General features: G+C 50.2%; 3 protein-coding genes across 7 annotated transcripts; 1 reads left to right on the plus strand and 2 right to left on the minus strand.

Moving 5' to 3' along the window:
• The first annotated feature begins 117 nt into the window (after window positions 1-117).
• On the plus strand, window positions 118-6049 carry ERICH6 (glutamate rich 6). Its single transcript, XM_063408555.1, has 8 exons — window positions 118-529; window positions 1038-1118; window positions 1200-1342; window positions 2302-2941; window positions 3078-3163; window positions 3490-3642; window positions 3913-4138; window positions 4537-6049. The coding sequence occupies exons 1-8, from the start codon at window positions 239-241 to the stop codon at window positions 4801-4803; spliced, it is 1887 nt and encodes a 628-aa protein (XP_063264625.1). The 5' UTR covers window positions 118-238; the 3' UTR covers window positions 4804-6049.
• Window positions 5687-11958, minus strand: SELENOT (selenoprotein T). Its single transcript, XM_063408561.1, has 6 exons — window positions 11736-11958; window positions 10441-10551; window positions 9254-9380; window positions 7947-8034; window positions 7077-7228; window positions 5687-6407 (listed from the first exon to the last, which is right to left on the minus strand). Exons 1-5 carry the CDS (start codon window positions 11894-11896, stop codon window positions 7104-7106), a joined length of 612 nt encoding a protein of 203 aa, XP_063264631.1. The 5' UTR covers window positions 11897-11958; the 3' UTR covers window positions 5687-6407; window positions 7077-7103.
• Window positions 11959-12028: 70 nt separating this feature from the next.
• Window positions 12029-24591, minus strand: EIF2A (eukaryotic translation initiation factor 2A). Of its 5 annotated transcripts, none has more exons than XM_063408556.1 (14): window positions 24506-24591; window positions 23444-23513; window positions 23096-23170; window positions 22304-22422; window positions 21173-21272; window positions 20719-20801; window positions 19446-19519; window positions 19166-19310; window positions 18043-18159; window positions 15335-15906; window positions 14468-14584; window positions 13484-13612; window positions 12547-12612; window positions 12029-12463 (listed from the first exon to the last, which is right to left on the minus strand). In XM_063408556.1, exons 1-14 carry the CDS (start codon window positions 24531-24533, stop codon window positions 12398-12400), a joined length of 1761 nt encoding a protein of 586 aa, XP_063264626.1. In that variant the 5' UTR covers window positions 24534-24591; the 3' UTR covers window positions 12029-12397. The 5 variants fall into 5 exon arrangements, with proteins under 5 accessions (XP_063264626.1, XP_063264629.1, XP_063264628.1 ...); XM_063408559.1 differs by lacking the exon at window positions 24506-24591 and adding an exon at window positions 24448-24501; XM_063408558.1 differs by lacking the exon at window positions 24506-24591 and adding an exon at window positions 24388-24496.
• Window positions 24592-24609: the final 18 nt, after the last annotated feature.

A 24609-nucleotide genomic window follows, 5' to 3' on the forward strand; every position in this document is an offset into this window, starting at 1 on the left:
GGTACCAGGGCGGGTATCGGGCGGGTACCGGGCGGGTACCGGGGCGGGTACCGGGGCGGGTACCGGGGCGGGTACCGGGCGGGTACCGAGGGGGTACCGGGGCGGGTACCGGGCGGGTACCAGGCGGGTACCGGGGCGGGTACCGGGCGGCCCGATCCGGGGGCGGAGCCGCCCGCGCGGTCCCGGCGTCCCCCGCGCCCGGAGCGTCGCCCTGGAGACGGCGCCGCAGCCGGCGGGCATGGACGGGCCGGGCCGCGCCGCGGAGCCCAGCGGAGGGACGGACGGGCCGGGCCGCGCCGCGGAGCCCAGCGGAGGGACGGACGGGCCGGGCCGCGCCGCGGAGCCCAGCGGAGGGGCGGACGATGGGGCCGGCGGTGCGGCGAGCCTGCCCCAGCCCGCCGAGGACACAGGCCGCCCCACAGAGCCGCGGTGCGAGACACCTCCGGCCGGCCCGCAGCCGAACCCCGCGGGCCTGCTCACCCTCCTGGCCTGCAGACTCGAGTCCCCACAGGCAAACGTTCACCACGAGGTCAGTTGGGGCTGGGCGCTCCCGCTGCTTCGTTCACACGGATCCATGTAGAAAACATGGAACCAACGCCCTTTGCCGAGCCCGCAAAGGACCCCCTTCGTGACAGACCAGTTCTGTATCACAAATTCTGCTAGTGCTTCCTCAGAAACTCCCACAACTGCAGATATCACTTTTTCTCTCTGTAATGCATTCAAATCATCAGCTACAGTATTCTGTGCTCTCAGCTTCCCTGGGAAGGAGCAGAGCTCATAAATACCACAGTCATTCCCTTTCTTTTGGGGCATTTATTGATTTATTTACAACACGTTTGCTTTTCTTTTTGGTGGTTTTGGGAACCTAATGTTTTGAGTTAAGTTGTCCCAAGATATCCCAGAGACGGATCTGTCCTGAGTGCCCTTAGGTGCTTTGCCCCATTTGTCGCATTTTGAGCAGAGCTCTCTTTCGCTGTGCTGATCTGGGGGCTGGTACCCCGCGTCCTTCTTTCCCACTCTCCCCGCCATCGCTGCAGGCAGAGGAGAATTCTGAGCCGACACGGGAGTACTGTGGCAACCTGCAGAGGCCGTTCCCGCTCCCCGAGGACCAGGGAGGCGTAAGCGGGCGGGAAGGACGCGCAGGGAGGGGTGTGCTGGGGAGCGGCCCTTGCTCACGGCTCCGCTCTCCTGCCTTCCAGAGATTCTGCTGCGGGCACAGCCGAGAGCTCTGCGAGAGGAAGAGGCTCGAGGATGCCAGCAGCCTTCCCAGAGCTGACAGCTCCTGTGAATCCGACGGCTCTGAAGCCAACCTGCTGCTGTCAAAGGAGCAAGAGAACTGGAGGTACTGGGAGAACTGGGGATCAGGTCTGAGTAATGAACAGGGAGCTCTGAGGGCAAAAGGAGAGTTAAGAAACTGCAGGGAGAGGGATGAAAGAAGAAAACCCTTTGCTTTAGGCACCGGAAGTTCAGATTACCTCTGGTCCCTCCTGGCTCCTCTATTGCCAGGCTGCACAAGGAGGTGGCAAGGCAAGTGCTAAGTGAAATATTAATTCCAGCGCTGACAGACAAACTATCTAGAGACAGGTAGTGCCAAAACCCCCCACAGCTGTAGGAAGGGACAGTATTTGGGTGTAGCTTCTACCTCTGGCACTGAAACTAAGCTGGAGTCTGTATTTCTGTTTCGCTTCATAAACTAGGTTTGGATTACAGTTTCCAGAGTCACACACAAGAACTCTCCAAGTTCTCAAGCCATTTAGCAGGAGACCCAAAGCTTGTGCAAGAGTTTAAGCCTACAGGGAAAGTCTAAGCCACAGGGAAAACTGAATCAGTACACCTGGAAGTAAACGTTTGGTCTCCTTGAGAGTCCTTCACAGTCCGAGGGTGCAAGTGCCTCCTATGTAGAGAGCACACAATAAACCACTGTCCCACTGTCAGATTCATAGCAAGCTACACAAGAATAGTGAAAATATTTTTGGAGATGAGCTGTTTTGTTGATCTTGTGGGCATCTGCCCTTCTCGTTCACATAAAATCCTGATCCAAACCCTATTATAATATTCAGCTCTCCGGCCAGCAGAGCTGATGCCACTGCAGTGGCAGTCTGTTCAATGGAATCTGTGTGTAGGTACAATTCCTTTCTGCTGCGGTATGAGTGTTTTGGTGACACTCTGCTGCCTGTTAACTGGAACTGTGAGCAGAGAGAAAAACAGATTCAGAAACTGTGTTCCTAAAGCAGGGATATCAACTACTTGCAGCATTCCAAACATGATACATGAAGTGTCAACAACACTTTTATTTTCCAGGCAGCAGAACAGACACCTGGTCACAGAGTTGGCTGACCAGTCTTTAAAGCTGAGTGGAGGCGGGACACCAGTGCCTGTTGTGAGAGCAGCCGATCCCAAGCCGGAGCCCCGGCTCGAGGAGGAGCCTGAGCCGGAGGAGCCTGAGCTGGAGGAGCCCGAGCCAGAGCCCCTGCTCGAGGAGGAGCCCGAGCCGGAGCCCCTGCTCGAGGAGGAGCCCGAGCCGGAGCCCCTGCTCGAGGAGGAGCCCGAGCCGGAGCCTCTGCTCCAGGAGGAGCCCAAGCCAGAGTCCCTGCTCGAGGAGGAGCCCGAGCCAGAGCCCCAGCTTGAGGAGCCTGAGCCAGAGCCCTGGCCCAAGGAGAAGCCGGAGCTCTGGCCCAAGGATGAGCCTGAGCCAGAGCTCAGGCCCAAGAAGGAGACTGGGCCTGAGCCCAAGCCCAGGCCCAAGAAGGAGCCTGGGCCTGAGCCAAAGCCCAGGCTCAAGAAGGAGCCCGGGCCTGAGCCCAAGCCCAGGCCCAAGAAGGAGCCCAGACCCAAGCCCAAGTCCCAGCCCGAAGAGGAGCCCGAGCAAGAGCCCGATCACGACACGAAGCCCATGTCCTGCAGCGTCCTCAGCTACGATTTCAGTCTTCTGGGGAAAAAGGCAAGTACCTGCAGCCAACAGTGACGGGAGCACCTTGGATGTGTCAGGGCTCCGAGCAGCTGGAGCCTGGCAGTGCCCATTTTCAAAGGGCAGCTGTGCCAGACTGCTCTCATCCATTTTATCCTTCCAATCTTAGGTGGGGAAAGCTAAATTGGTGCAGAAGTACTACAAAAATGGAAAGAAATTCCTTACCATGCTCCCAGATGGAACCTCGCAGTTATTGTATCCTTTACGGGGCTCACTTGCCTGCATTAGTCCAGGGCTGTTACTAATTCTAAGTGTGTCCCAGTCCACTTTATTACAACCCAGCTCATCACTCCCACTCACTCTGAGGAGCAGCAGCAGTGAAACCTGACACAGCTCCTGGGTACAGGTTTCAGAGCAGCTAGAAGCTCCAGTGAGCACTAGCTTCCAAGACCCAGCACACCTTTAACACAGTGCTCTGGGTAATATATCAGGCTTTACACCCCATACCCAGGAGTATTTAGCGTGTTGCAACAGACCAACCAAGTAAAGCAGAGGGTTACAAACACCTTACCTGGCAGCAGCTATCCATCTGGAAACCTGGCCATCATCATTACACGGGAGAGAGACCAGCACAGTCTCATAGTACAGGAAGATGAGCTGAAGACAGCCAAAATCCGAGCACTGTTTCAGTCTGATGGCAGGAGCACATGCTATTACCGGAACGGAGATGAGTGGTGCGTTCAGCAGCTTTGCCGTCTCCTCTGTGTATCGACATTTCAGAGGCCAGAAAGGGTATTTTTAATAGCATCCAAAAAGAGACAAATTCAGCAGCTCATGGGCCTTGCTTCAGATGCCCCCAGAGCAGCAAGGCAACCCAGCTGTGCTTTGAGAGGTGGGGGACAGACTCTGCCCCTGCTGTGCCTCTGTCCCATCCCTCAGGGAAATGAAAGACCTTCTGCCACAGGAGCTTACAGGGTTCAGAGCTTCCATTTCCCTTTCTTTAGGATCAGTATGAGTATCCAGGGGGGGCAGTATTTGGACCAAGCAGGCAACAGGGTAAGAAGGTGGATGTGGCCGAACTTGTCACCAGAACCGCACGTCCCACTGAGCCCCATTTTCATCTCCCTGAACTGCCACGTGGGAGTCAGGATCCTGGCCCAGGACAAGATCTTCGTCTCCTTCCTCGCCATGGGGCAACAAGCAAAATTCAACATGGGAACCCAAGTGCAGGTAACTGTTCCTGTGCTGAGCCACTCCCCACAGCAGGAGCGGGGCAGCCAGGGAAGCTCCCATCTGCCTTATCCCGTGGTGGATATGCTGTCCCATGCTCCTTCCCCAAAAAGCAAGCCGTGGAGGTGCACATATCCCTACCACTCCTATGGGCATGGGGCACTTGCCAGCCCCAGCTCTCTGCGAGGGGCCACAGTGCGGAACTCCACCGCCAGGCAGGTCCCTGGCTACATCCCCAAGGGTGACCCTGGCTCTGCCGCAGGGAGAAGGGCTATGATCCCTGTGGGCAGGGAGCACGGCAGCTCCTGTCCTCCACAGGCTCCTGTCCCGGGGCAGGTCTGTGGGCTCGGGTGGCTGTGCTGACACACGTGTGCTCTGTTGTGTGCTCTGTTGTGCAGGTCAGCGCCGCCGGCCAGCTGCCTCCTCCAGCCCAGCTGGGCGAGGATGAGCTCCTGCTGCTCGCCTTCCGGGTGAGGATCCTGCAGCTCTTCGACAGGATGCGTGGATGCCTCAACTTCCCCAACACTGAGCAGTGGAACAAAATGCAGCCGCCCATGTACCTCGTGACCCAGGCTGTGAAGATCCTGGAGCTCTGCATGGCTGCTGACATAAGTGAGGAGCTGCGCAGCTCCATCAAGACAATAGTAAATGCACAGCAGCTCTGATCAGTGTGTGTGTGTAGTGTAAGGCAGAATGAGGCAGAGACAGTCCCCGATGCTGTGGCACCTGCGTCTGCTCAGCAAGGATTCTCCTCCTAAGGGCAGTCCAGGGCTGATCCACACAGCCCCAAGTGAGTTTTGCTCAGGGCAGGCTGTAGCAGCCCGCACTGACGACACCTTGGTCATGGAGGCACAAGAGGGCTTTGCTTGGGGAGAGCAGTGCTGTGCTCCACAGCAGTGCACTGCTCCTCAGCAGCCTCCCTTCTGCATCCAGCCCTGGCTGAGTAGTCACTTCAGCCCTTGGGTAAGGCACAAGATAGAGCACAGCCAAGCCAGGCCTTGGGACAGGTACACAGGCAGGTGTTTGCTAGGGTCACCCACACAGGTACTGCTCTGCCACTCCTGACAAGAACGTGGCACCAGAGGAATGCCCCAAGTGTTCCTAGTGCCCATGCCCACGGCAGCTCAGCCGGCTGCAGTACAAGGCAAGGTCATTCCTTGTGCAGAGCAACAAATGCCCTCAGCATGCCCAAAGCAATCACCTATGCTTGACTCCAGAGAGCACCAGCTGCAGCCTGGGATGGGTTCTGGTTCAAGCACTGCAAACAGAGCTGTCAGTGGTGCTGCAGGCAGCAGTGAGGAACCTCCCAGCCTTTCAGAGCTGCTAATGAAACTGGGGGTTCACTGGGCAGCTTCCACCAGGGAGGCCACACCTGAACTGTGGCAGGTGCCTGAACGAAAAGGCCACACCCTATGTGCCCCTCCCGAACTGGAGGTTCTCAGGGGCTTATACACAACAAATACAAGGTCAGTAACTTTGGAAAGTTGGCTTTTTATGCAGTTTTTCAATTGCAGTTCCAAGAATGTCCATCAGTGACAAACAAGGTACTTCACACAGGAAATGGGAACTCTTTATTTCAATTAATGTTCTTGGGTTCTATTTAGGACAGCAGGAAGGCCCAGCTCATCGCTCAAATGGCCAAGGAAGAACTGCTGAGGCTGGCCCACATGATTAAAGAGTAGCTGATCTTAATTTTCACCAAAGTCACCAAATGATGTAACTATTCAGCATATAATTTTGCTTATATAATTCAGTATATAATGCACTGTTCGACTCTGCCATAGATTTTGAAAAATATACAAACCTGTTTTAACCACATTAAAGAGATTTGATAGACAGCTATCAATTACTCAACAGTTTAGGACAATTATCAGACACTCCTATAACTTCATTTTAAACTACAAAAAGAACATAAATTCATATAAAATACAACAGATTAAACAAACTTCTCTTTTTCCAAGGAAAAATTAGGTATCAACTCAATCTGCCATTGTGTGAAACATGAATATAAAATAAGTTACCATTAGTAATGCCTGCATTGCTGATCTATGAACTGGTCGAATGAAGTCTTAAAAAAACTATACAGTATTATTGCACTCGTGGCTGTGCAGTGTGGACCGGCCAGCACTGAAACAGGGCTCATTGAGTGTTTGTCCAGGAGGCACAACGTGGCTGCAGGAGAGGCATCCAGCCTGCACCAACAGCAGCTGTCTTCAGTGCAGGCCTTCATGGGTCTGCAGCACGCGGCCTGGGAACCACCACCCAACGCCTGTGGAGAGACACCCGGGTTACAGCGGGAGCAGCCCTGGGCCACAGCAGCGCCCGCAGGGAGCCCGGCCCACGCCCGCCCCGCGCCAGCCCCAGGACGCGGAATCGTAGGCTGTGCATTTTCAGAGTCACACGTGACACACGAACGTGGAAGTGGTTTGTCATGAAACACCTACAGGATGGGAACCTGTGCTACCAAAAGCTGTGGAGCTTTTGCAGAGGGCAGGGCAGTACAGCAACTGGAGCATGACAAGGTCCTGCTCTGCAGGGTTAAGCAAGGAACAGGACAGCATCCTGTTTCCCCAAGGTTGTGGAATTCAACTGGGTTAAAAGCCAGGGAGACCTTAATCCCCTGCACAGAAGCTGTTCCAAGGCACCTAACAGTGTTTCTGATCTCTGCACCACACACTTCATTGATATTAGGCCTTCTGCCTGCAGTAGCACGTTCTGCCTCATGGAATGCCAGCTTCCTGCTCTGAGACAGGCAGAATGAGCCACATCCCAAATCCTCCCACCCAAACAACCTCAGTGACACCACACGTGGAAGTTTAACATTGTGGGAGCCGATTCTCCAGAAAAACATTTAACTGAACAAACACACAATCCTAAACTCCAGTCTCCAGTGTGCCCATCCCACCTGGGCACGCACTGGTGACTGGAGGAGACTTACGAGAAGTTTCAGTGCTGATCCATGGGGCTATGATCGATGATGGGGCATTGACTCCATGTGCACATTGAGCTTCATCTCGTTATCAAGGATCTGTACAAGCTGCTGCATGGAAGGGAGGTGGCCAGACTCCAGCTTAGACCACACTGGGACATCTAGCACAGAACACACACGGGAGAAAAAGCACCATTACATCGGGAGCATCAGCAACAGGCAGAGCTAGTGCAGACATGGAATTAAGAAACTCTGGGAAGCTGTGAGTTGGTACTGATCTATGCTGAAGAAAACATCTGAATCACCAATGCTTTCAACCTCTGGCTATGCTGAATCCCAGCCCAACTAGGAGAGCAGTGTCTAATGGTTCCATTTGGAAGTGTATCATACTCATGGAGAGGTGCAAAATATCCACTGACAGTTTCTTCCAACCTGAAAAATCAGTACTGTTGTCAACCAGAACTGATAGTCCCACAATAGAAACAGATTCTTTAGGATTCCAAGGCTGAAGTACACTGCAGAACAGACAGGGAAAGCATCTAACTGGAAAGTACATGCCCCTAGCTGATGGTTTCTTATTTAATGCACATCTCACACAAAGAAAGAATACAACACAGTTATTCCAAGGGACCAAATATCCTCCTGAGTAAGTTTTTACAGAGCTATTCTAGAATATCTGACATCTGTAAAAATTGCTTTATAAGACTTCTATGATTTTCGTCATTTATTGTGATAGACAACATCTGAAGATCCAAATGGATGGCAACTTCCACACATCACATTTGGGACATAAATTTCCTGACACAATCCCTCATTTTCCTCATCCCACAGCTCTCACATGTGTATATGTGAGAGCCCTCAAACAAAGTCTCAGCTTACCATTCAAAGTGATTTCAAAAGCCCCAGTGGACATACACTGGTTCTCAATCATGTTGCTCAGGAAGAAGACCATCATGCAGGCGTACACCTGGAAGGGGACAAAGATCCACACACACCTCACCGTGTCAGCCACACCCGCTGTTGTTCACGGGTGCCTCTGAACTCCCTCTGTGATTAGTCAAGGAACATTCCCACCTACAGACCCCACCCCTTCCTCCTTTTACACAGACCATGCCCTCCCCAGAAAAGCACCGGACCAGCTCCAAACCCACTCGACTTGCAGCCCTCTGCACACCTCTGGACGCAGCACAGCAGCTGCAGGGGGGCTGGCAGTGTGACATGGGAACACACGTTCCCAGACACAGCCTGTCACTGTCACAGCAATCTCCAGATCACAGAGCCAAGGGCCCAGCCACAAACAGCAGAGCAAGGCAAGTCACATGTGCATAGGAACCACTGACTCTCCTGCACGCCTCCAAGCTCTTCATCTGGAATTTTCTCTGCGTGTGGGTGACTAAGGAGGAGAGGATAGCATCTTCAGCAGTGCAGCTCCTCCCTCACTGCCAGCGCCTCTCTAATTTCCTTTTCCTGTTCACGGGCACACTCACACCGAGTGTGACACTGCAGCACCGCAGAACCTGGCGCAGGGACAGCAGCTCCGCCCCGCAGCCGGCCCGTTTAATTCAGCTGCAAATATTGCAGCTTCTGGGCATGCAAACTGGCAGAGAAAGACCCAGGGCACTGGGCAGCCCAGCCTGAAGGTCTGTATATTTTAGTTTAGTGGAATAAATCTGGAATAAGGTTACTCTAAATCAGACTACAATACCCTCAACCTGCTGGCATCATCAGTACTGACTCATGGGGATATTCTCCCACAGTGTCTTGCCAGTCTGCTCTCCAAAAACACCCACAACAATTTCAACTTCATTTTTCTAATGCCCTTCTAACTGCTCCTAATCTATCAGGAGTCTGATGGAAGCATCAACTGCAAAACAGTTATGAGACAACAAAGAAGAGAAGCTGTAATTTTAACATCAACAATACTGGCCTGAAATGCTAGTCTTGAGCCTTAAAAAATAAAAAGCTTTTATCATCTTTGTCAGCACGTTAACCACAGCAGCTTGGAAAGAGATCATAGAAGCACACCTGGGTTTGTCAAAAGCATAAAGCACAATTGGTCAGAATTATTCATCTGTAAGGCTGTAGCATATGAAAGGTAAATCAGTCAGAATGGAGGGACGCACAGAGCACCCTCATGAAGTAACTCTGAAGCTGCTTTTTCAGACTAAGAGAAGCATGTGCTTTACCTTGTTTTCCTGGCCCCACTGCCAGATGCTTGGAGCTTGCATGCCAAAGAAAGCAAATGGGTCCTTGCCAACGATGATTAAGCCAATTAATACTAGTTTGAAGACAGACAGGAAGGATGCTATGTGCCTGTTGGAGACAACACACACACACTGAGAAGTTCCATTCCTACTTCACCATACACAACTGTAATTCACCTCACTAGGAGAATCCTGACAGTGTACAATCAAATGTTTCAGGGGAAGTACAAAACTTTCCAAGAAGGTTTATCTCACTGTAAAAAAACCCCAAACCAAATCAAACCAACACAACAAAAAAGCAACACACATTAGCAACACCCCCAATAAGGCCCTGCTTTTGCACAGCACCCCAGAAAAATACCTTCCTGTAAACCATAGACAGATTCTTTTGTTCCTCAGTAGACCTCAAATGGGACTTTGCTTCTAACTTACATATGCCTGAACTGGATAAAAGATTCAGTTTCTAAAGAAGCTGCTCCGTATTACAGACATGTTTAAGTGACGGGCACCACTCCTTGTGGAGCACTTCCCGTGGTGCAGAACTCCCCACAGCCAGCCCACGCTGAGGCACTGCGCCCCGCAGCCTCCCACCACCACCACCCTGCAGGAACGGGGCCAGCGAGTGTTCCAGGAGCCACCCGGTAACTATGGCACCGCTCCCCAGCGTGGGCACGCTGCTTCAGCTAACAGGAATAACACCATTTTGTCTTTTTCTGAATTTCTTTGGGCTTTCCCCCTACAGCTGCAGCAAAGGCCACTCTGGCAGCCTCCTCCTTGAGGGGAGCTCTCCCTGATTCAGATATTAAAATTCAACTTTCCCTTCCTCTGTGTCCATAGCCCGCTACAGGGATTTGTCACTAAGTGCACAAGCCTGAGCAACAAATTGAAGTTACAGCATGAAGAAATGCTGGGAAAATTCACTGTTTCAAAAAACAGCTACGTAATTTATTTTAGGTTGGATATGACAGGCCTCATCATACAGATATCCAGATAGTGATACCTGTATGCAAAACTAAGGCAGCTACCTGGAAGGGAGAAAATCACCACGCCTGCATGGAATCGCAACAGAAAATCCCCTTAAGTTTACATTTTCAGTATTATTTCAGTGTAAATGCATTTAACCAACAGAAAGCAGACAGACAGAACACAGCAGGAGGTGACACGCTCACCTATAGATAGGTTGAGGAAGGTAGTTCTCCCCTTCGATTCGGATGTCTGGGTACCGCTGGCTGATGACCCGCATGTACTCCTCAAACACCCGCCTGTAGCCTCAGGAGACACTGAACACACACAGCATTGTCACCACAGCTCGAGGGCTGCACAGCACAGCCGCTGCTGAGCAGCACTCACCTTCTTCATAACCCCTCTCAAGTTAATACAGAACTAACATTTTTTATGGCACAGAGAAAACCTGATCTGCAGTGAATTACACATCACAAATCCCAACAGGTAAGCCCTGGGTGTGACACTAGTTTGCTCCACGTCCCAGCAGACACAGAGCTATGGAAACACCCACTGGGCATCAAATCCCTCACTTTCCCTGGAAAAATCTGTTAAACTGGGATTAATTTAGGAAGTCAATGTAAGCAATCCCTTGCTCTGTACCAAAAAAAAAATTAAAAAAAAATCTTCACACAGAGGCGCCTGAAGCCCTCTCTGGGATTGCCCAGACAGCAGTGTAGCTCCCTGCCACCCCTACGTCTGCATGACACAGGAACGGCAGGCGTTAAATATTCCCGAGCTGTCCTCTGCCTCGCCATTCAGCAGCCGCCTCTATAAAACTGGGGAAAACCGTCGAAGACCCCAAACCCAGCACTTTCCCCCGAGTGCTTCTGCGGTGCCTCGTGGAGCCGCAGGGCCCGGCTCAGGCCGTTCCGGCCGCCCCCGGCCCTGCCCACGCCGAGGGCCGGACCGGGGTGACGAGTGCTCCGGGCCTGTTGAGCATTTTCCTCCCGCACACAGGCTCCGTGGGCCGGGCTCGCCTCAACCCTGCTCGGAGCTGCTGGCACCATCGGCAACACCCCCGGAATGGTGCAATGGTGCCCGAGCGCACCGACTGCAATACGGGCACTGAATCAAAACAAACACAAAATTACAGCCATTGCTAAGACATCGACTCCTCTCAAACGTTAGTCCCGCACTAGCACAACGCCATACGTGGCATTAAAGGGCCCGAAAAGCGCGGTTCTACGGCGGGTGGCCGTAGAGTGGGACCCACTGAAAGAGCCGCCGCCCGCGGCCCCGTCCCACCTCCTACGCTACAACAGGGCCGGGCGTCCCGACAGGTCGCCCGGGGCGGCCCGGCCCGGCCCTGGGGGTGGCCCCTCCACGGACGACAAGAGCGAGCGAGAGCGTCGAAGCGCTGAGGGAAAGGAACGGAAAAAAAAACGAACGAGGGAGGCAGAGGCGACGGCCCGGCGGACGCCGCCATTTTGGCCGCCGCCATCTTGGCGGGCGCCCTCACCAGATCTGGAACTTGAGCAGCGGCCCGGTGGCGTAGGCCATGCGCAGCTTCTTCGCCGGCAGCCCGCCCTGCTCCGCCGCCGCAGCGCCGCCGCCGCCCGGTGCCGCCGCCAGCGCCAGCAGCAGCAGCGGCAGCAGCCGCCGCAGCCCCGCCGCTCGCATCTCGCCGCCGCCGCCGCCGCCGAGGCACCGCGCGCGCCGCCTCGCCAAGGTCACGCGCGCGGCGGGGGCGGGGCCACGGCCGAGCCCCGCCCCCCGCGCCCCCTGGCGGCCACACACGGCTCGGACAGCTCGCCCGTATTAAATGCTCTTTATTTTTATCTACATCCCGTAATCGCATAAAGATCGCATCTCTTTTTAAATAGAATAAAGCTATCAAATGTCTCGACCGCCTTCCCTTCTCCCACCCAAATAAGGATAAACAATCTGGTTTAGGCAGTGTTTTCTCAGAAAAGGAGCGCATTTCTGGTTGGAACAGCAGCAGAACCGGCTGATGGATACTCATCACTTGCTTAATGTGCACGAATCTTTAGGAAAACTTTTTAAAGGCAAATGAGCAGCAAATCTGTGGAGTCTCGGACCCTTGGTCATTTCCCGAAATGTTTAACAAACTACATTTTGCATGAACTTTCTGTTAGCACCACACTGGAGCTCAAGGAAGATTTAAACACCCAGTTCTAGGTCTTCCAGTTCCTTAAGGAGAGCAGCCTCTTTCTGAATCTTCTCCACCTAGAGCAGAAAAGCATAAAATGTCATAGATATAGCTTATTATAAAATGAACCTGGAATAAACTGTACAGATCTCAGCAATACCTGATTCTTCTCCAGCTGTTTTCCAGCAGCTGCCTGTTCTTTCAGCTGCTCAATTGCCTTTAGTTTCTGAAAAAAAAAATAGAAAAAGCCACTCCAACACAAAAATATTGGTGAAACAAGAATAGAAAAAACATCTTAGAAGTTGCTGCACTTGCAATTGCCTGATGCATCTGGAGACTGGTCTCTGTGGAAGGCACAACTCCTTAAGCATCTCCAGATGCTCCATCCAGAATTTCCCACCCATAACAGACATTTCTTTCAAGGACAGAATCTAGAAAACAGCAGTACTTCTTCATCTCTGAAACAAACACCAGGCACTGTCGCATTGAAGGGCTCCATCACCATCCCTCTTCACCACACATTTTCCTCAGAAAGCCTGGAATATGAATCCAGAGACTATGAGCAGCAAGAGGCAGCCTAGAGAAATGGAAAGATTCTCTAGCCAGAACGTAACAATTTCTATTCTGGAATTATTTAAGAATTCTCAAGACTGGCAGTAGACTTTGTGCTCATGCCACGAGTCAAACCCCGAGGCTCTGTTCCAGTGCAGGTCCCAACAGCCACAGAGTGCAGAGAGCCCTGTCTGAGCACCAACAACTGCCAGTGCACCCCGACCTCAACTGGGGACTGGCTGCACCTCCACAGGAGTCCTGGCCAGAGCCTCAGGGTTGGTTTCAGAACTCCTCCTGTACTGCTGCCTCTGATGGGACCTTCAGGAAGCCTGGCACACGAATACCCCACAGCTGCACAGGGTGGGAGGGCAAAGAGAGGTGGGTACGAATTTGGGACATTACTGTGAAGGTACAGTAATGAATTTACTTCATTACTGTGAAGGTACACGCATCCTCCTAAACTCAGCTCACCTTACACTCACACCGGGTCTGACAGACCAGCCCTTGCAGAAATACTGTCTGTTAGAAAAATAATCTCTTCACACCTTTTTCAAATTCTTTATCTTCTTGTCCACTTCAGGATCTCCCGTGGTCACGGCAGGCACAGTGTTCTGCAGGGCATTCTGTGGGGTTTTGACCTGGGCAGGGCCTTGGTGTGCATCAGCTTTGGCCTCCTGTAGACACAAACACAATCTAGAAAATGCCTTTGATTGCAGAGAGAATGAAAAATGTCTTTAATTACTTTAAGAGGATCCATTTAATATTTCTTCTTTCCCCAGTCTGCTGGTGTATTCCAAAATTTGGCCATGACTTGCTCTGAGGTACTGCAGTATCTATTGGCCTGCTTTCCATGGAGAAAGGCTTATCTGGAAGAGCTCACATGCTGTTTCTTGTTTAATTTCTATCTGCTTCCTCAAGCTCCCAACCACACACAGCACAGGGAAACATCAGATTAAGGGTGATATGACAAACACATACACAAATATTTCCCAAAGCAGACCTGGTCATTGTCTCTGAAGCAAAAGAAAGTGCTCGAAACCAGTGCTAGAAATTTTTAAAAATAGCATTTAAAGAAATTACTGCTTCAGAGGTTTGTAGAAATTAGAAGGCTAATACCAGACGCTGATTTTTATCTACCTAGTCAAAGAATAATAAGTTCAGAAGTGACAGACAGGAGGTCTCTGCTCTGCCCTAAAAACACACCTCAGCCTGCACCTACTGGGAACACAGAGCACCCAGCCTGTTCTGACATCCTAGCTAAAACCAAAACACACTCTGCAGAATGTGTAAAGTCACAATCACTTTGTCTCCACAATGATTTTAGCTAATGTCTGCAGCAACTCAGCAGAGCTGTTACTTTTGAATCACCCTTTTGTACCTGCTTTACCCTGGTTAAACTCTGCAGCCCTTCCCACCCCGCCACAACACGTGTGGAGGGCTCTGAGTGGACAAGTCACTGCCCTGAGCCTGATTCTGCCCTTTGGGGAAACTAACAAACATTACTCTTGTCAGGATGACTTTTGCAGTACCTGCTTAGCAGCTTTCTTTGCTTCATGTTTCCTCTGATTTTTGAGAGCTGTTTTAGACAGTAGCTTATCAGTGCCTCCCAGCTGGGGTTTCATGTTCTGGGGTGGTTCATCCTCATGCTGCAGGATATGTGAAATGGTTAAAACCTCATATTCCATGTTGGCACAGAAACCCCCAAATCTACCTCAGACGTATGCAAAGATGAACCAGAAAGAAACAAGAATAAAGAAAGAAAGCAAGTGAGGGAAAAAGTATGCACTCCTTGGAACAGGCAAAGAAGGGTGAAAAGGGTTGTTTCAAACTCACCCACTTGAATTTGCATGCGACTACCCTGTGTGCCCTAATGACTTCATAGATTTCTGATAAAATAACAAAATCATTATGTTTTCTGTCTCAGGAAGGAAATAAAATCCAAGAGGAATAATCTAGCACAAAATGACTGAAGCCTGGAAGAAAAGAAAACTACAAAAAAAAACCCCAAGAAAGAATGGCTGTTGGGAGGCCAGTCAAGCCCCAGGCTGGCTGGGTTCAGAACTGGCAAGTCAAGTCACCCAGATCAGAGGCTTTTGTCCTAACTAGAGCAGTCAAATTCACCACAGCCCACACTTGGAGTTTAGCGTTTCAGTGCATGTTGCAAAAGAGTATTACAAGTTTGCAAATGCTTTGTGAAAGGACAGTATTTATGCCAAAGAGATGAGAGCTTCTCAGCATATATTCTTGCAAACTGCCAAAGAAGGTAGCCAAAACCCCTCCAATCCAAACCCCCCCAGTGCTGCCAATCCAGTTACCCAGTTCCTCCCACGTATAGGAGGCCAAGCTCCAGACAGACGTGAGACACCGGGCCGTGCCCACAGGACACGGCTACTCACCAGCTTGGAGCTTGTCACGGGCTTGTTCCGCAGGGCAGGCGGTCTGTACGCCTGCGCAGGCCTGGGCTCGGCCCCGGGCAGCTCGCTGGGAACCGCCTGGTACCTCACGGCTCTCTCCGGGAACACGCCGTCCGGGAAGGGCTGCCAGGACACCTGCCACATCTCCTGGTCGGGCGGCACCTCCCGGCAGTGCAGCACCGAGCCCGTGTAGTGCCACACCTTGTAGCCGTTGCCGACGCGCAGGCGCGGCGCGCACGTGGCCGTCACGATGTGCTCCCCGTCGGGACACCACGCAAAGTACGTGGAGTCCGAGGCCACCGGCTTGGAGATGAGTCTGTAGTTCTTAACGTCCCACACCTCCATCTGTCCCCTCAGGTTCCCAAACCCTGCCAGCACCAGGATGTGTCCGTGGGGGCTATAGTAGGCAGCATTGCGAGGCCCCGTGCCAAAATCAAACACGGGGTCGCATTTCAGGTTAAAAACTGTGGCTTTGGCAGGCATGAAACCATACACAGCACAGAACTCGACAGAATTGGGGCTCCAGGCAACATCGTAAATAGGACCGTTTTTTGCTAAAGGAAAAGGAAAAACACGCAGCTGTCAGGAGATTGCAGTTTTTTCAGAGCAAGCCAAAATAAAATCCATAGCAATTCTTCATGCTTTGCTAAAATGCTGTACTCTAATTATTGACAGTGAAAATTAATTCCACTAACAACAGAGGGAAAAACAACCTGGTATCTTGGTAACTTTAGTTACAGGTTGCAACAATAACTGCAGTCATTCCAAATTATCTCTGTAGGGTCAGCACCAACACTTTAACAGTAAGCATAGCTTGACAAGTAAAAAAAAAATCTGCTTTCTTTTTTCCTCAAGTATGACCTCAGGACCTTCTCAAACTGTCCCACTGGAAACCTGCGAAAACAGGAGTTTTACACCAGCTGGATAATAGTTTCTCTTCTTTCAATCTAAGAAATATCGTGTAGTTCAGCTTTGTAGAGGTAAGCAACAATGATAACAGTGAGTTATCTTTGGACCATGTCTATGCACAGTATTTTATAATTCGGATTTTAATCTGAGCACACAAAAATGGCTCTACTCATAATGAGCAAAACTTGGTACAGTTAGAAGCTTTTCTGGGGGTTGGGATACTAGGAGATACTGGAGGACGAATCAGTGATGAAAACTCAGGTAATATATCCAGAGGTAAATACAAACCACAGGCCATTGTAACTTTTCATTATCCGGGTATATTTACCCATAGTTCAGATAAATGCCAAGTGCATTACTGAATCCTTAAATCCAGAGTTGACCCAAAATGTTCAAACTGAGTTAAATGGTTCATGTCTGTTGTCACTCTGAAGTCTCATTATCCTTAGAAACGAGGATGTATAATCACACCATGTGCTCCCCTTTGAAACCTTTTCAGTGCCATTGACCCAATGTGGCACAGATACAGAGGTGACAGAAAATGACACTTGGTGACAGCAGCAGCTGGAGAGATGAGGGCAGCTCCATGCAGGCTTCAGAGCTCTGCCAGAGCCTGCAGCAGCACCACATCTTTGTCAAAAATGAAAAGACCTCTGCAAATGTCAGTGTGGAAAAAAGCTTCAAAACTGCACTTAAGAACAGATCCAACTCCACAGGGAATGAGGCACCTCTCACTCCAAATGCCCACCACTTGCTTTTAGCAGTTTTGGCTTTTCCTTGAAAAGGAACAGCTAAATTAAATGAAAAGTAATGATAAACTTCCTGTTAAATACAGATGCAGTAGAAATAAAGAATGTTTTAGGAAGTACGTAGTTAACCAAGTACTGTTCTCAAGCTGGGAAACTGCTCCCCAAGAGATTCTGTACACTGAGTCATAACCCCAATGCTCTCTCCCCGGTGGAGTTACCATCAAGGGGAAATGTGGCACAGCACTCTTCCACAAGTTTTGCAGCAGAAGGCAAACTGGAAATGTTCCCAGTCAGCACTGTTATGGAATTACACTAATTATGCAAAGATAGTTCAACCCTAACCCAAGCATTCCCAACAAACTGGCCTCTACAATCCCAAATAGGCCAGATGTTCACACACAATAGCAAGGGCTTGAGAGAAGGAAAAAAGGCCCCCACAGGGGGAGTTAAGACAAGGACTTCCAGTTCAAGCTAGACACTGGAATTCAGCACATTCATCTGCTGCTCCCCAATATATCACTTTTATGTCTTAAAACACTTTCAATTTTACAATACAAAATAAAGAACTTCTATTTTCCAACAGACTTCAAAAAATGGCTCTCCCTCTGCGCTGACTCATTGAGTAACAGTATCTTGCATGTGTAAAAGTGCAGGTAGGATTGTTCTGTTTGGTGACACACACTCCTGCCCATTATGAATTCTGAGACACCAACCTGGCTCCATTCCTTAGCAAACGAGCATAGCTCTCTCCCTGTGCATTTCAACACCTTCCCAAGCAAACTATCAGTATGTATTAAGTGGAAGTGTTTGCTCTCTGCCACTGACATTAAGATGATAAGTCTATCCAAGGTAAGAAAATTCAGCTACTGAAAAAAACCCCAAACCAACCCAGAAAAAAGTAACATCATCCTGCAGAGGTGAAAAAAAAACCCCAAAAAGGTGAGGGATCTTTTGTCAAGAGGATTTTGTTTTAAAGATCAGCTCAGCAGAAGCTGCTGGAGCAGAAGCTGGCGGGCAGCACGGGGTACTCACGCAGCTGCACCACGGCGCTCTCCCCACTGGCCCCCACGTAGTGCAGCGTCTGCTCGCCGTAGTACGAGGCGCCGCTCTTGTCCACCTCGGTGCTGGCCACCACCAGCACTGCCGTGGCTGCAAACACACACAGACAGGGCAGCACAGTGCTGAGAACCACAGCAGCCACTGCACAGAACACCACAGACAAAGTGACATCGGCTCCCCAGGAGCTCTCACTGGTTGCTTGTCTAATAGTGCTGGTATCATTCTCTTCTGAATTGAGTTTTTCCTAATTGCTAATACAAAAGGACTGAATCCTTCCTTTCTCAGATGGGAAGTGTCAGCCCATTCACTCAGTGTTAGACCACAAGCAAGGAAGCATCCTTTGCAGCTATAAAAAATATATTAATTTATGGCAGAAACCAAACATCCTGATCAATCCTTGAACAAAACATTTCCTCAACATATTCTGTATATTCTGTATCTGTTATCCAAAGCTGTGTCCTTGTGGGGGGGGGGGTGCAGAGCAGGGCACTGTCTCACCAGGGCAAGGGCCAACCTGCTCCTTCGCCCAGACACATGCACCCCAAAATGTCTTGAGATATCAATATTTCCTGTTTCTCACAGTCCTCATGCATGGTTTCTACATGTGTCTAAAACCTTCCTTGCATTCCAAACTATGTGGATTAAAGTAAATGATTCACAGAAAATCATTCTGAAACAGCTCACTGCTAACCAACAGCAAAGCACAGGGGCCTCTCAGCTCACCCCAGTTATGACACAGGTATGCATACAGATAATTCTACAGATTTGGATTATATCATAGCATGAACTGTTCTTATGTTTGCAATCCAATTATATGATCGACACAGAAAAAAAATTATACAGGAATTTGTCATTCAACTGCAAAATTTACCAGCATGTATAGAATATTCTGAATTACAACATACAAAATGATGAAAGCCACAGGAAAGTGCTGAGCACTCCAGGGTGTGCAGAAATACACCTCAGCAAGGTGCTAATGGCTGCCCTCAGGATTTATCAGCACTTATGCAAATGAAACACCAACCCCACACAGTAAACAAAGTAAGTCAATCCAAAATGAGCACAGTATAGAAGTTTCAGTACACAGCTGCTATACCTTTTTTGTTCCACAGCATTGTCACCTTGTCAGCTTTGAAGAAGCTCTTGTTGGCTAGTGCTGACTGAGGGCCCCCGAAGTTGGGGTACTGGTAGAGCCTGACAAAGGACGGGGCACCTTTGCTGCCTGGGACATAAACAGCAACCTGAAACAGCCACAGATTTCACTGCAGGTTAAAGCCTTGGCAGCACAGAGCACAGTTACTACCAGCATGAAAATCACAGTGGGTTTTTTTCTTTAAGAAAACCATGAAAAAGATTGGAAGCTGGATCACAAGTACCTTGGTTGGCTGTGCTCCTGGAGACAACACAAAATCACTGACCTTCTGCAAATGCAGCTTATTTGCAATGGTATCTGCCAAGAAAAAGGCCACAGATGTGTGATGTTACTGACAAATCATGTTACCTGGATGTCCTAACCACAACATTCTATGGGACTGTCTCCTGGATAACACAAACCAGAAAAGACAATCACAAAGGGATCTCTTTTTCTAGGCAAACAATCATTATTTTCCCATTTTACCTACAAAACCAACTTAAATCAAGCCTAGGTCTGAAACCCAGCACTTAGTACTTGGAAGATCAAAAAGCAAAGGAAGCCTGAGAACCCAAGGTGAACACAGCTTGTGTTTGAAGCAGATATTCTTCACCTGATCTGTGCTGGGTTCAGTCACATTCAGGTGCCATCACACAGAGGCAGGGGCTCTCCTCTCACACCTCCACGGGATCTCCTCCCAAAAGCCCTGCCCTGGGCTCAGCACTGCTCCTTCCCACAAACAACTGATGGCAACAGCATCACCCCACAGCTCCTCTGCAGCCAGGAATGTGCACTGCCAGCAGACAGCCTGCTGAGGCTGACATTCCATGCTTCCCACAGTTTGCTTAACAGCAGCAGGGCTAATTTTCCGTTTCAGGAAACTGAATCTCTCACAGCCCTAACTCTTGTAAAAACTTTATATTTAAAACAAAACAAAAAATGCAAAACCAAAACCACACACTGCTGTTATCCCCTCAGTTTTCTTTAATTCCTTTACATTTTTGTTCTAATGTTTTATCTCTCGGCTTTTTTCTTCCTCCTTCCCCCTTTTCAACATCTACTGACTCCAGATATTTTACCACCAACAGTAAATCTCCTTGGTAAAAATCTTCAGGCTTCCCTATTTCATTTTTGCCATCATTTTTAATGAGCCACTTTTAACAGTCTATTGACAGAATATGCATAACCCAAGGAAGCAATCGCAGCTCACATTTTTAAATGACAATTTCCTGGATCTCATTAAATGAGAACAATATAGAATCAGGCTTCTTTAATTGAGAATCTGATGCACTTCATATCAGTGAAAAGATATCAGTCAGTGAAAAGATAAATAAGAAAGTGAAAATACATATCATTAAAGCATAATGATTCTGAATTCCAAACTGAAATAGACTGTAGGCAGTATTTAGAATAAAAGGCAAGCAAAGGAAGAAACAAAAATCGGAAAACAAAAACCACCTCTCAAAAGAAGCAGCATTTACAGAAGGAATGAAATGTAGACAAATATACTCGCATACTGAAGTTGTTGTTTTCAAAGAACTGCACTTCATTGTTCACATTCCTGGCACAAATGCTTTCATCATCTGCCCAGCAAGGACACCTGCACATTAAGGGAAAAGTCAGAAACACGATATGATGCTCACCATTAGCACCCCAGGATTGTTTTTCCCCTCTGTTGTGAATCCAGTAATTTCAAACGTGATACATTTAATGTGAATAAATGACATCTGCATAGCAAGAAGTCAACAAGTGGACTTGGTTATTGTCTGCCCAGCTTTCCTCTGTGGTGCAAGGTGAGAGTGAATTTACAATGAACCACACACAGACACTCACAACCACAGATTCTGGCTTTCAGTTAGCAGCAAGCACTGCTTTGAAAGCCAACACCACACTAACAGCTCCATTTACCGGGATCAGATTTTGAAAACCACATTTCTTTGTAAACAATTAGCATCTGGAAGGCTTATTTACCAGTTCTGCATCTTTTTCTGTATAAAAGACTTTAAGCATTTTCCAGTTCTCAGATCATGGAGCTGCAGGTTGGGCACCCCTGCTGTGCCATCCTTAGCAGCTGCAAAAAAGCACAGTGGTTTTTGAGGCTTAAATCTGCTTCACCCCAACATCCCACCTCATGGTTCTGCTAGCGCCCAAACACGCATGAACTTCTTGCAAGCATGGAACTTCTGCCCCTGAGGGACCAAACCCATGAATGTTGACTGCTGCACCTATTAACCTCAGTCTGTCTGCAGAAAACTCACATTGGGAGGTACAGGGTTTCTACTCCCCCTGCACGGCTGCAACCACCAACAGCTGCACAGCTTTTTAATCCAAACCAAAAACCATCCTCACGGCAAACAATGGAGGCATGTTCTCCACTCCAATGTTTTGCTCTCACAGGAATGAGATGATTTTGTCCATTCCACCACAGTCACAGCTCTCTCTGCAAGCCATGCAAAATGGTTCTGCTGCTTTTAAACTGTCTGTACTCTCCTCCTGACCCCAGCCTGCCTGCTGCTGTCAGTGCTCTGCGGCAGACCCAGAACAGCTCACTCACAGTCTCTTGTCCAACAGCCTGTCCCAGCTCCCAGGCTCCCCAGGCCCAGCCTTGCCCAGCTCTTCCCTCCCAAGGCAGCCTTTACACTGTCTGTGCCTCACAGGACTGCAGCTCTCAGATCAGGAACTCCAACCCCCCCAGGGAGGCAGAGGAGGGAACAAAGCTCTGGACATGGAGAACCCTCCAGCCACGGGCCCCAGGGCAGGACACAACTGCTCCAAGGCAGGGTCCCAGCTGCCCTGCCTGCCCAAGAACACACACTGCCTGCACAGCACAGTGCAGCAGAGCACCTCCCAAAGCTCAGAAAACACGACTGACTCACAGTAACTCTGACAGAGCGTGGGCAAGCACGGCCAAGGCCAGCTCTCCTGGACAAGGGCATCCCTCCCTCCTCCACTGTGCTCCTGACTGCCCACAGGACTCTCTGCACACGTTCTGTACTGCTCATTTAGCCAATAAATGCACTGCAGGGGGCAGCCAGCTACTGCCTCCGACATGGATTAAGACATGCACAAACCCTGTGCTTCCACAGCTGGAACAATACTCACTTGCATAGGCCTGCCACGTTGCCAGAACATTATTCTTTGGTGAGAATTCAAGGCAAACTGTCTTTGGGAGATCAAAGGAATGCAGTAACTCAGCTCTGGTGACATTAACAACGTTGACTCTGGAATCAGAAACGGTATTTCAATAAAACATGCTTACAGTAGTTAATTAATAGCTGAGAGAATTGTTCAAGTATTTGACTATTCTAGATATGCTCCAAATTTGGTCAGTTTAAAAAAATAAATGACCAAATTGACCAAAAATCAGAAGAGCTGTTTTTGCCCCTCTCTTGTTTTTACTAAATTTTTCCACGAGCACATTTTAAAACCAGAAACCGAAGCATGACAGAAATCAAGACAGGTGACCACTGGTCAAAATATAACACATACTTTCATCTGCAACACACGAGCTTTAAAGCAGAGGAAACTCTATAATGCACCTGATCTGTAAAAAGGAACCTTGTAACATTCACAAGGTGTACAGACTCATTATTTTCTGTGGACTCTACTAATAGATTAATCCCAGAGACCAGGTACTGAATAAAAAAACCAACCAAAGAAAGAAAGCATATCCAGACTGCACATGGGAGTATTACAAATAGGAGAAGAACAGCAAATATTTCATCTGAGAGTCAACAAACAAAGCCACTGATGAAACAATAAACTCCATTTAAAGAGTACATGCAAACACCTGCATTAACAGCAATCATCTTTACACAGACAAGAGTAAATGAGGCATAACTGATTCCATTTATTTCGTACAAGCTAAAAATTAAGATAATGAAATGCACCCACTTTTCTCCATTGCACCACGCAAAGAGGGAGCCATCCTTGCTAAAAGCAACAGCTTTGCAATTTTTTCCAGAAACCCTAAAGAAATAAGAAATACACATGAACATCCAACAGTGCCACAGTTAAGGTTTTCCTGACAAAAACGAACACAGCAGCTTTCCTGCTGTGCTCCTGAGGAGCCCTGTCACAGTGCAGGCCCTGCCACCCCTGCTCAGGGACTGACACCTGGCAGAGAGAGCTCAGGCAAACGCAAAGCCTTCCAAACCATCAATTTTCTGAAACCACCTGTATTCACACATTTTTCAATTCCAGAGCATACCTATACCTTTCAGAGAACAACTTCTTGAGTACCTTTGGAATGCCGTGCTCTCGGTGAAACTGGGGGGCCCATTCACCATGTACAGCCCTTCGGACCCTCTCACTGCAAAGGGAAACAAACAACTAATTTCAAACGCAGCAAATTCTCCAGAGCAGGTGTTTTTCTAATTTGTGAACCCTGAGGCATTCCTCCCCACACCTGCTGTTGGGAAATTCCACGGCATAACCGAGACTGCCCTGGCGCTCCCGCCCCGCCTTCAGCAACCCCCTCTGCGGGAACCGCGGGGTGAGACCTGCAGCCCAGCCCGCGCCCGTCTCACAGTAGAATGGTTCTGCTCACGCCCAAATGCAACTCCCCAAGGAGCCTCGGGGAGCCTTTTCACACTCCTTCAGTGCGACCCGCGAACTGCCCGGAGCTCTGCGGCTCCTCCGACACATCCCCACCGAGACCCGAACTCACAGCACACGGCCCAAAACCTGCCCTCAGCAACTGCGGCCCCACAGAGCCGGGTGAGGGGAACAGGCTGGTGTTTACAGCTTGCAAAGACAGAAAAGGAAAATACACATCCCGTGCGTTACGGACAGTTTAAGCAGTGAGATACCGGAAAGGAACGCGACTTTCGGGAAGACCCTCACAATGCCCCGCGGGCTCCGAGCTGCCGGGAGCTGCCGGGAGCTGCCGGGAGCTGCCGGGAGCTGCCGGGAGCTGCCGCCGCGCCCTGCGGCGCTCCCCACGCACCGACCCCGGCCCCGCGAACGCCCCCCGGGTGCCCCGCGAGAAACCACCCGCGGTGAAGAACGAATCCCGGACAGGGGCCTCGGGAGCTCCCGCGGGCCGCGGCTCGGGCGAAGGGCCGGGGCGAGCAGCGGCACCCCAGAGGAGCGAGCACAGCGCCCGGCGAGCCCTGACCAGTGCCGGGAGCGGCACCCTCAACAACTCCACGACCGGGGCAGCGCACGCTGGGGAAGGGACGCACGGCGGACGCCGAGGGGCACAGGGCAGGCACCGGAGGGGCGCCGGGCCACTCCAGCCCAACCTCGCACTCGCCTCCCCCGCACCAGCCCCGACCTCGACGCCGCCCGGGCCCCACGCACCTGCGAGCAGCGGCGTGGGCGGCGCCATCTTGGGGCGCGAGCGGAGCGGCGTTTCCGGTTCCGGGTCGGCGGCGGCGCGGCGGCCGCAGCGCGCGCCACGTTAC

The sequence above is a fragment of the Prinia subflava genome, chromosome 11 (genome assembly GCF_021018805.1).
Source record: "Prinia subflava isolate CZ2003 ecotype Zambia chromosome 11, Cam_Psub_1.2, whole genome shotgun sequence".
NCBI lineage: Eukaryota > Metazoa > Chordata > Aves > Passeriformes > Cisticolidae > Prinia > Prinia subflava.

Coding starts and splice junctions, on each gene's coding strand:
- EIF2A (XM_063408556.1), bottom strand. CDS start 24,533: ATGGCGCCGCCCACGCCGCTGCTCGCAG. Junction 21,273..22,303: donor AACGTGGCAGGCCTATGCAA/GTGAGTATTGTT, acceptor GCTTTTTTGCAG/CTGCTAAGGATGGCACAGCA. Junction 15,907..18,042: donor GAGCGCCGTGGTGCAGCTGC/GTGAGTACCCCG, acceptor CTTTTCCTTTAG/CAAAAAACGGTCCTATTTAC.
- ERICH6 (XM_063408555.1), top strand. CDS start 239: ATGGACGGGCCGGGCCGCGCCGCGGAGCCCAGCGGAGGGACGGACGGG. Junction 2,942..3,077: donor TCAGTCTTCTGGGGAAAAAG/GCAAGTACCTGC, acceptor TTCCAATCTTAG/GTGGGGAAAGCTAAATTGGT. Junction 3,643..3,912: donor TACCGGAACGGAGATGAGTG/GTGCGTTCAGCA, acceptor CCCTTTCTTTAG/GATCAGTATGAGTATCCAGG.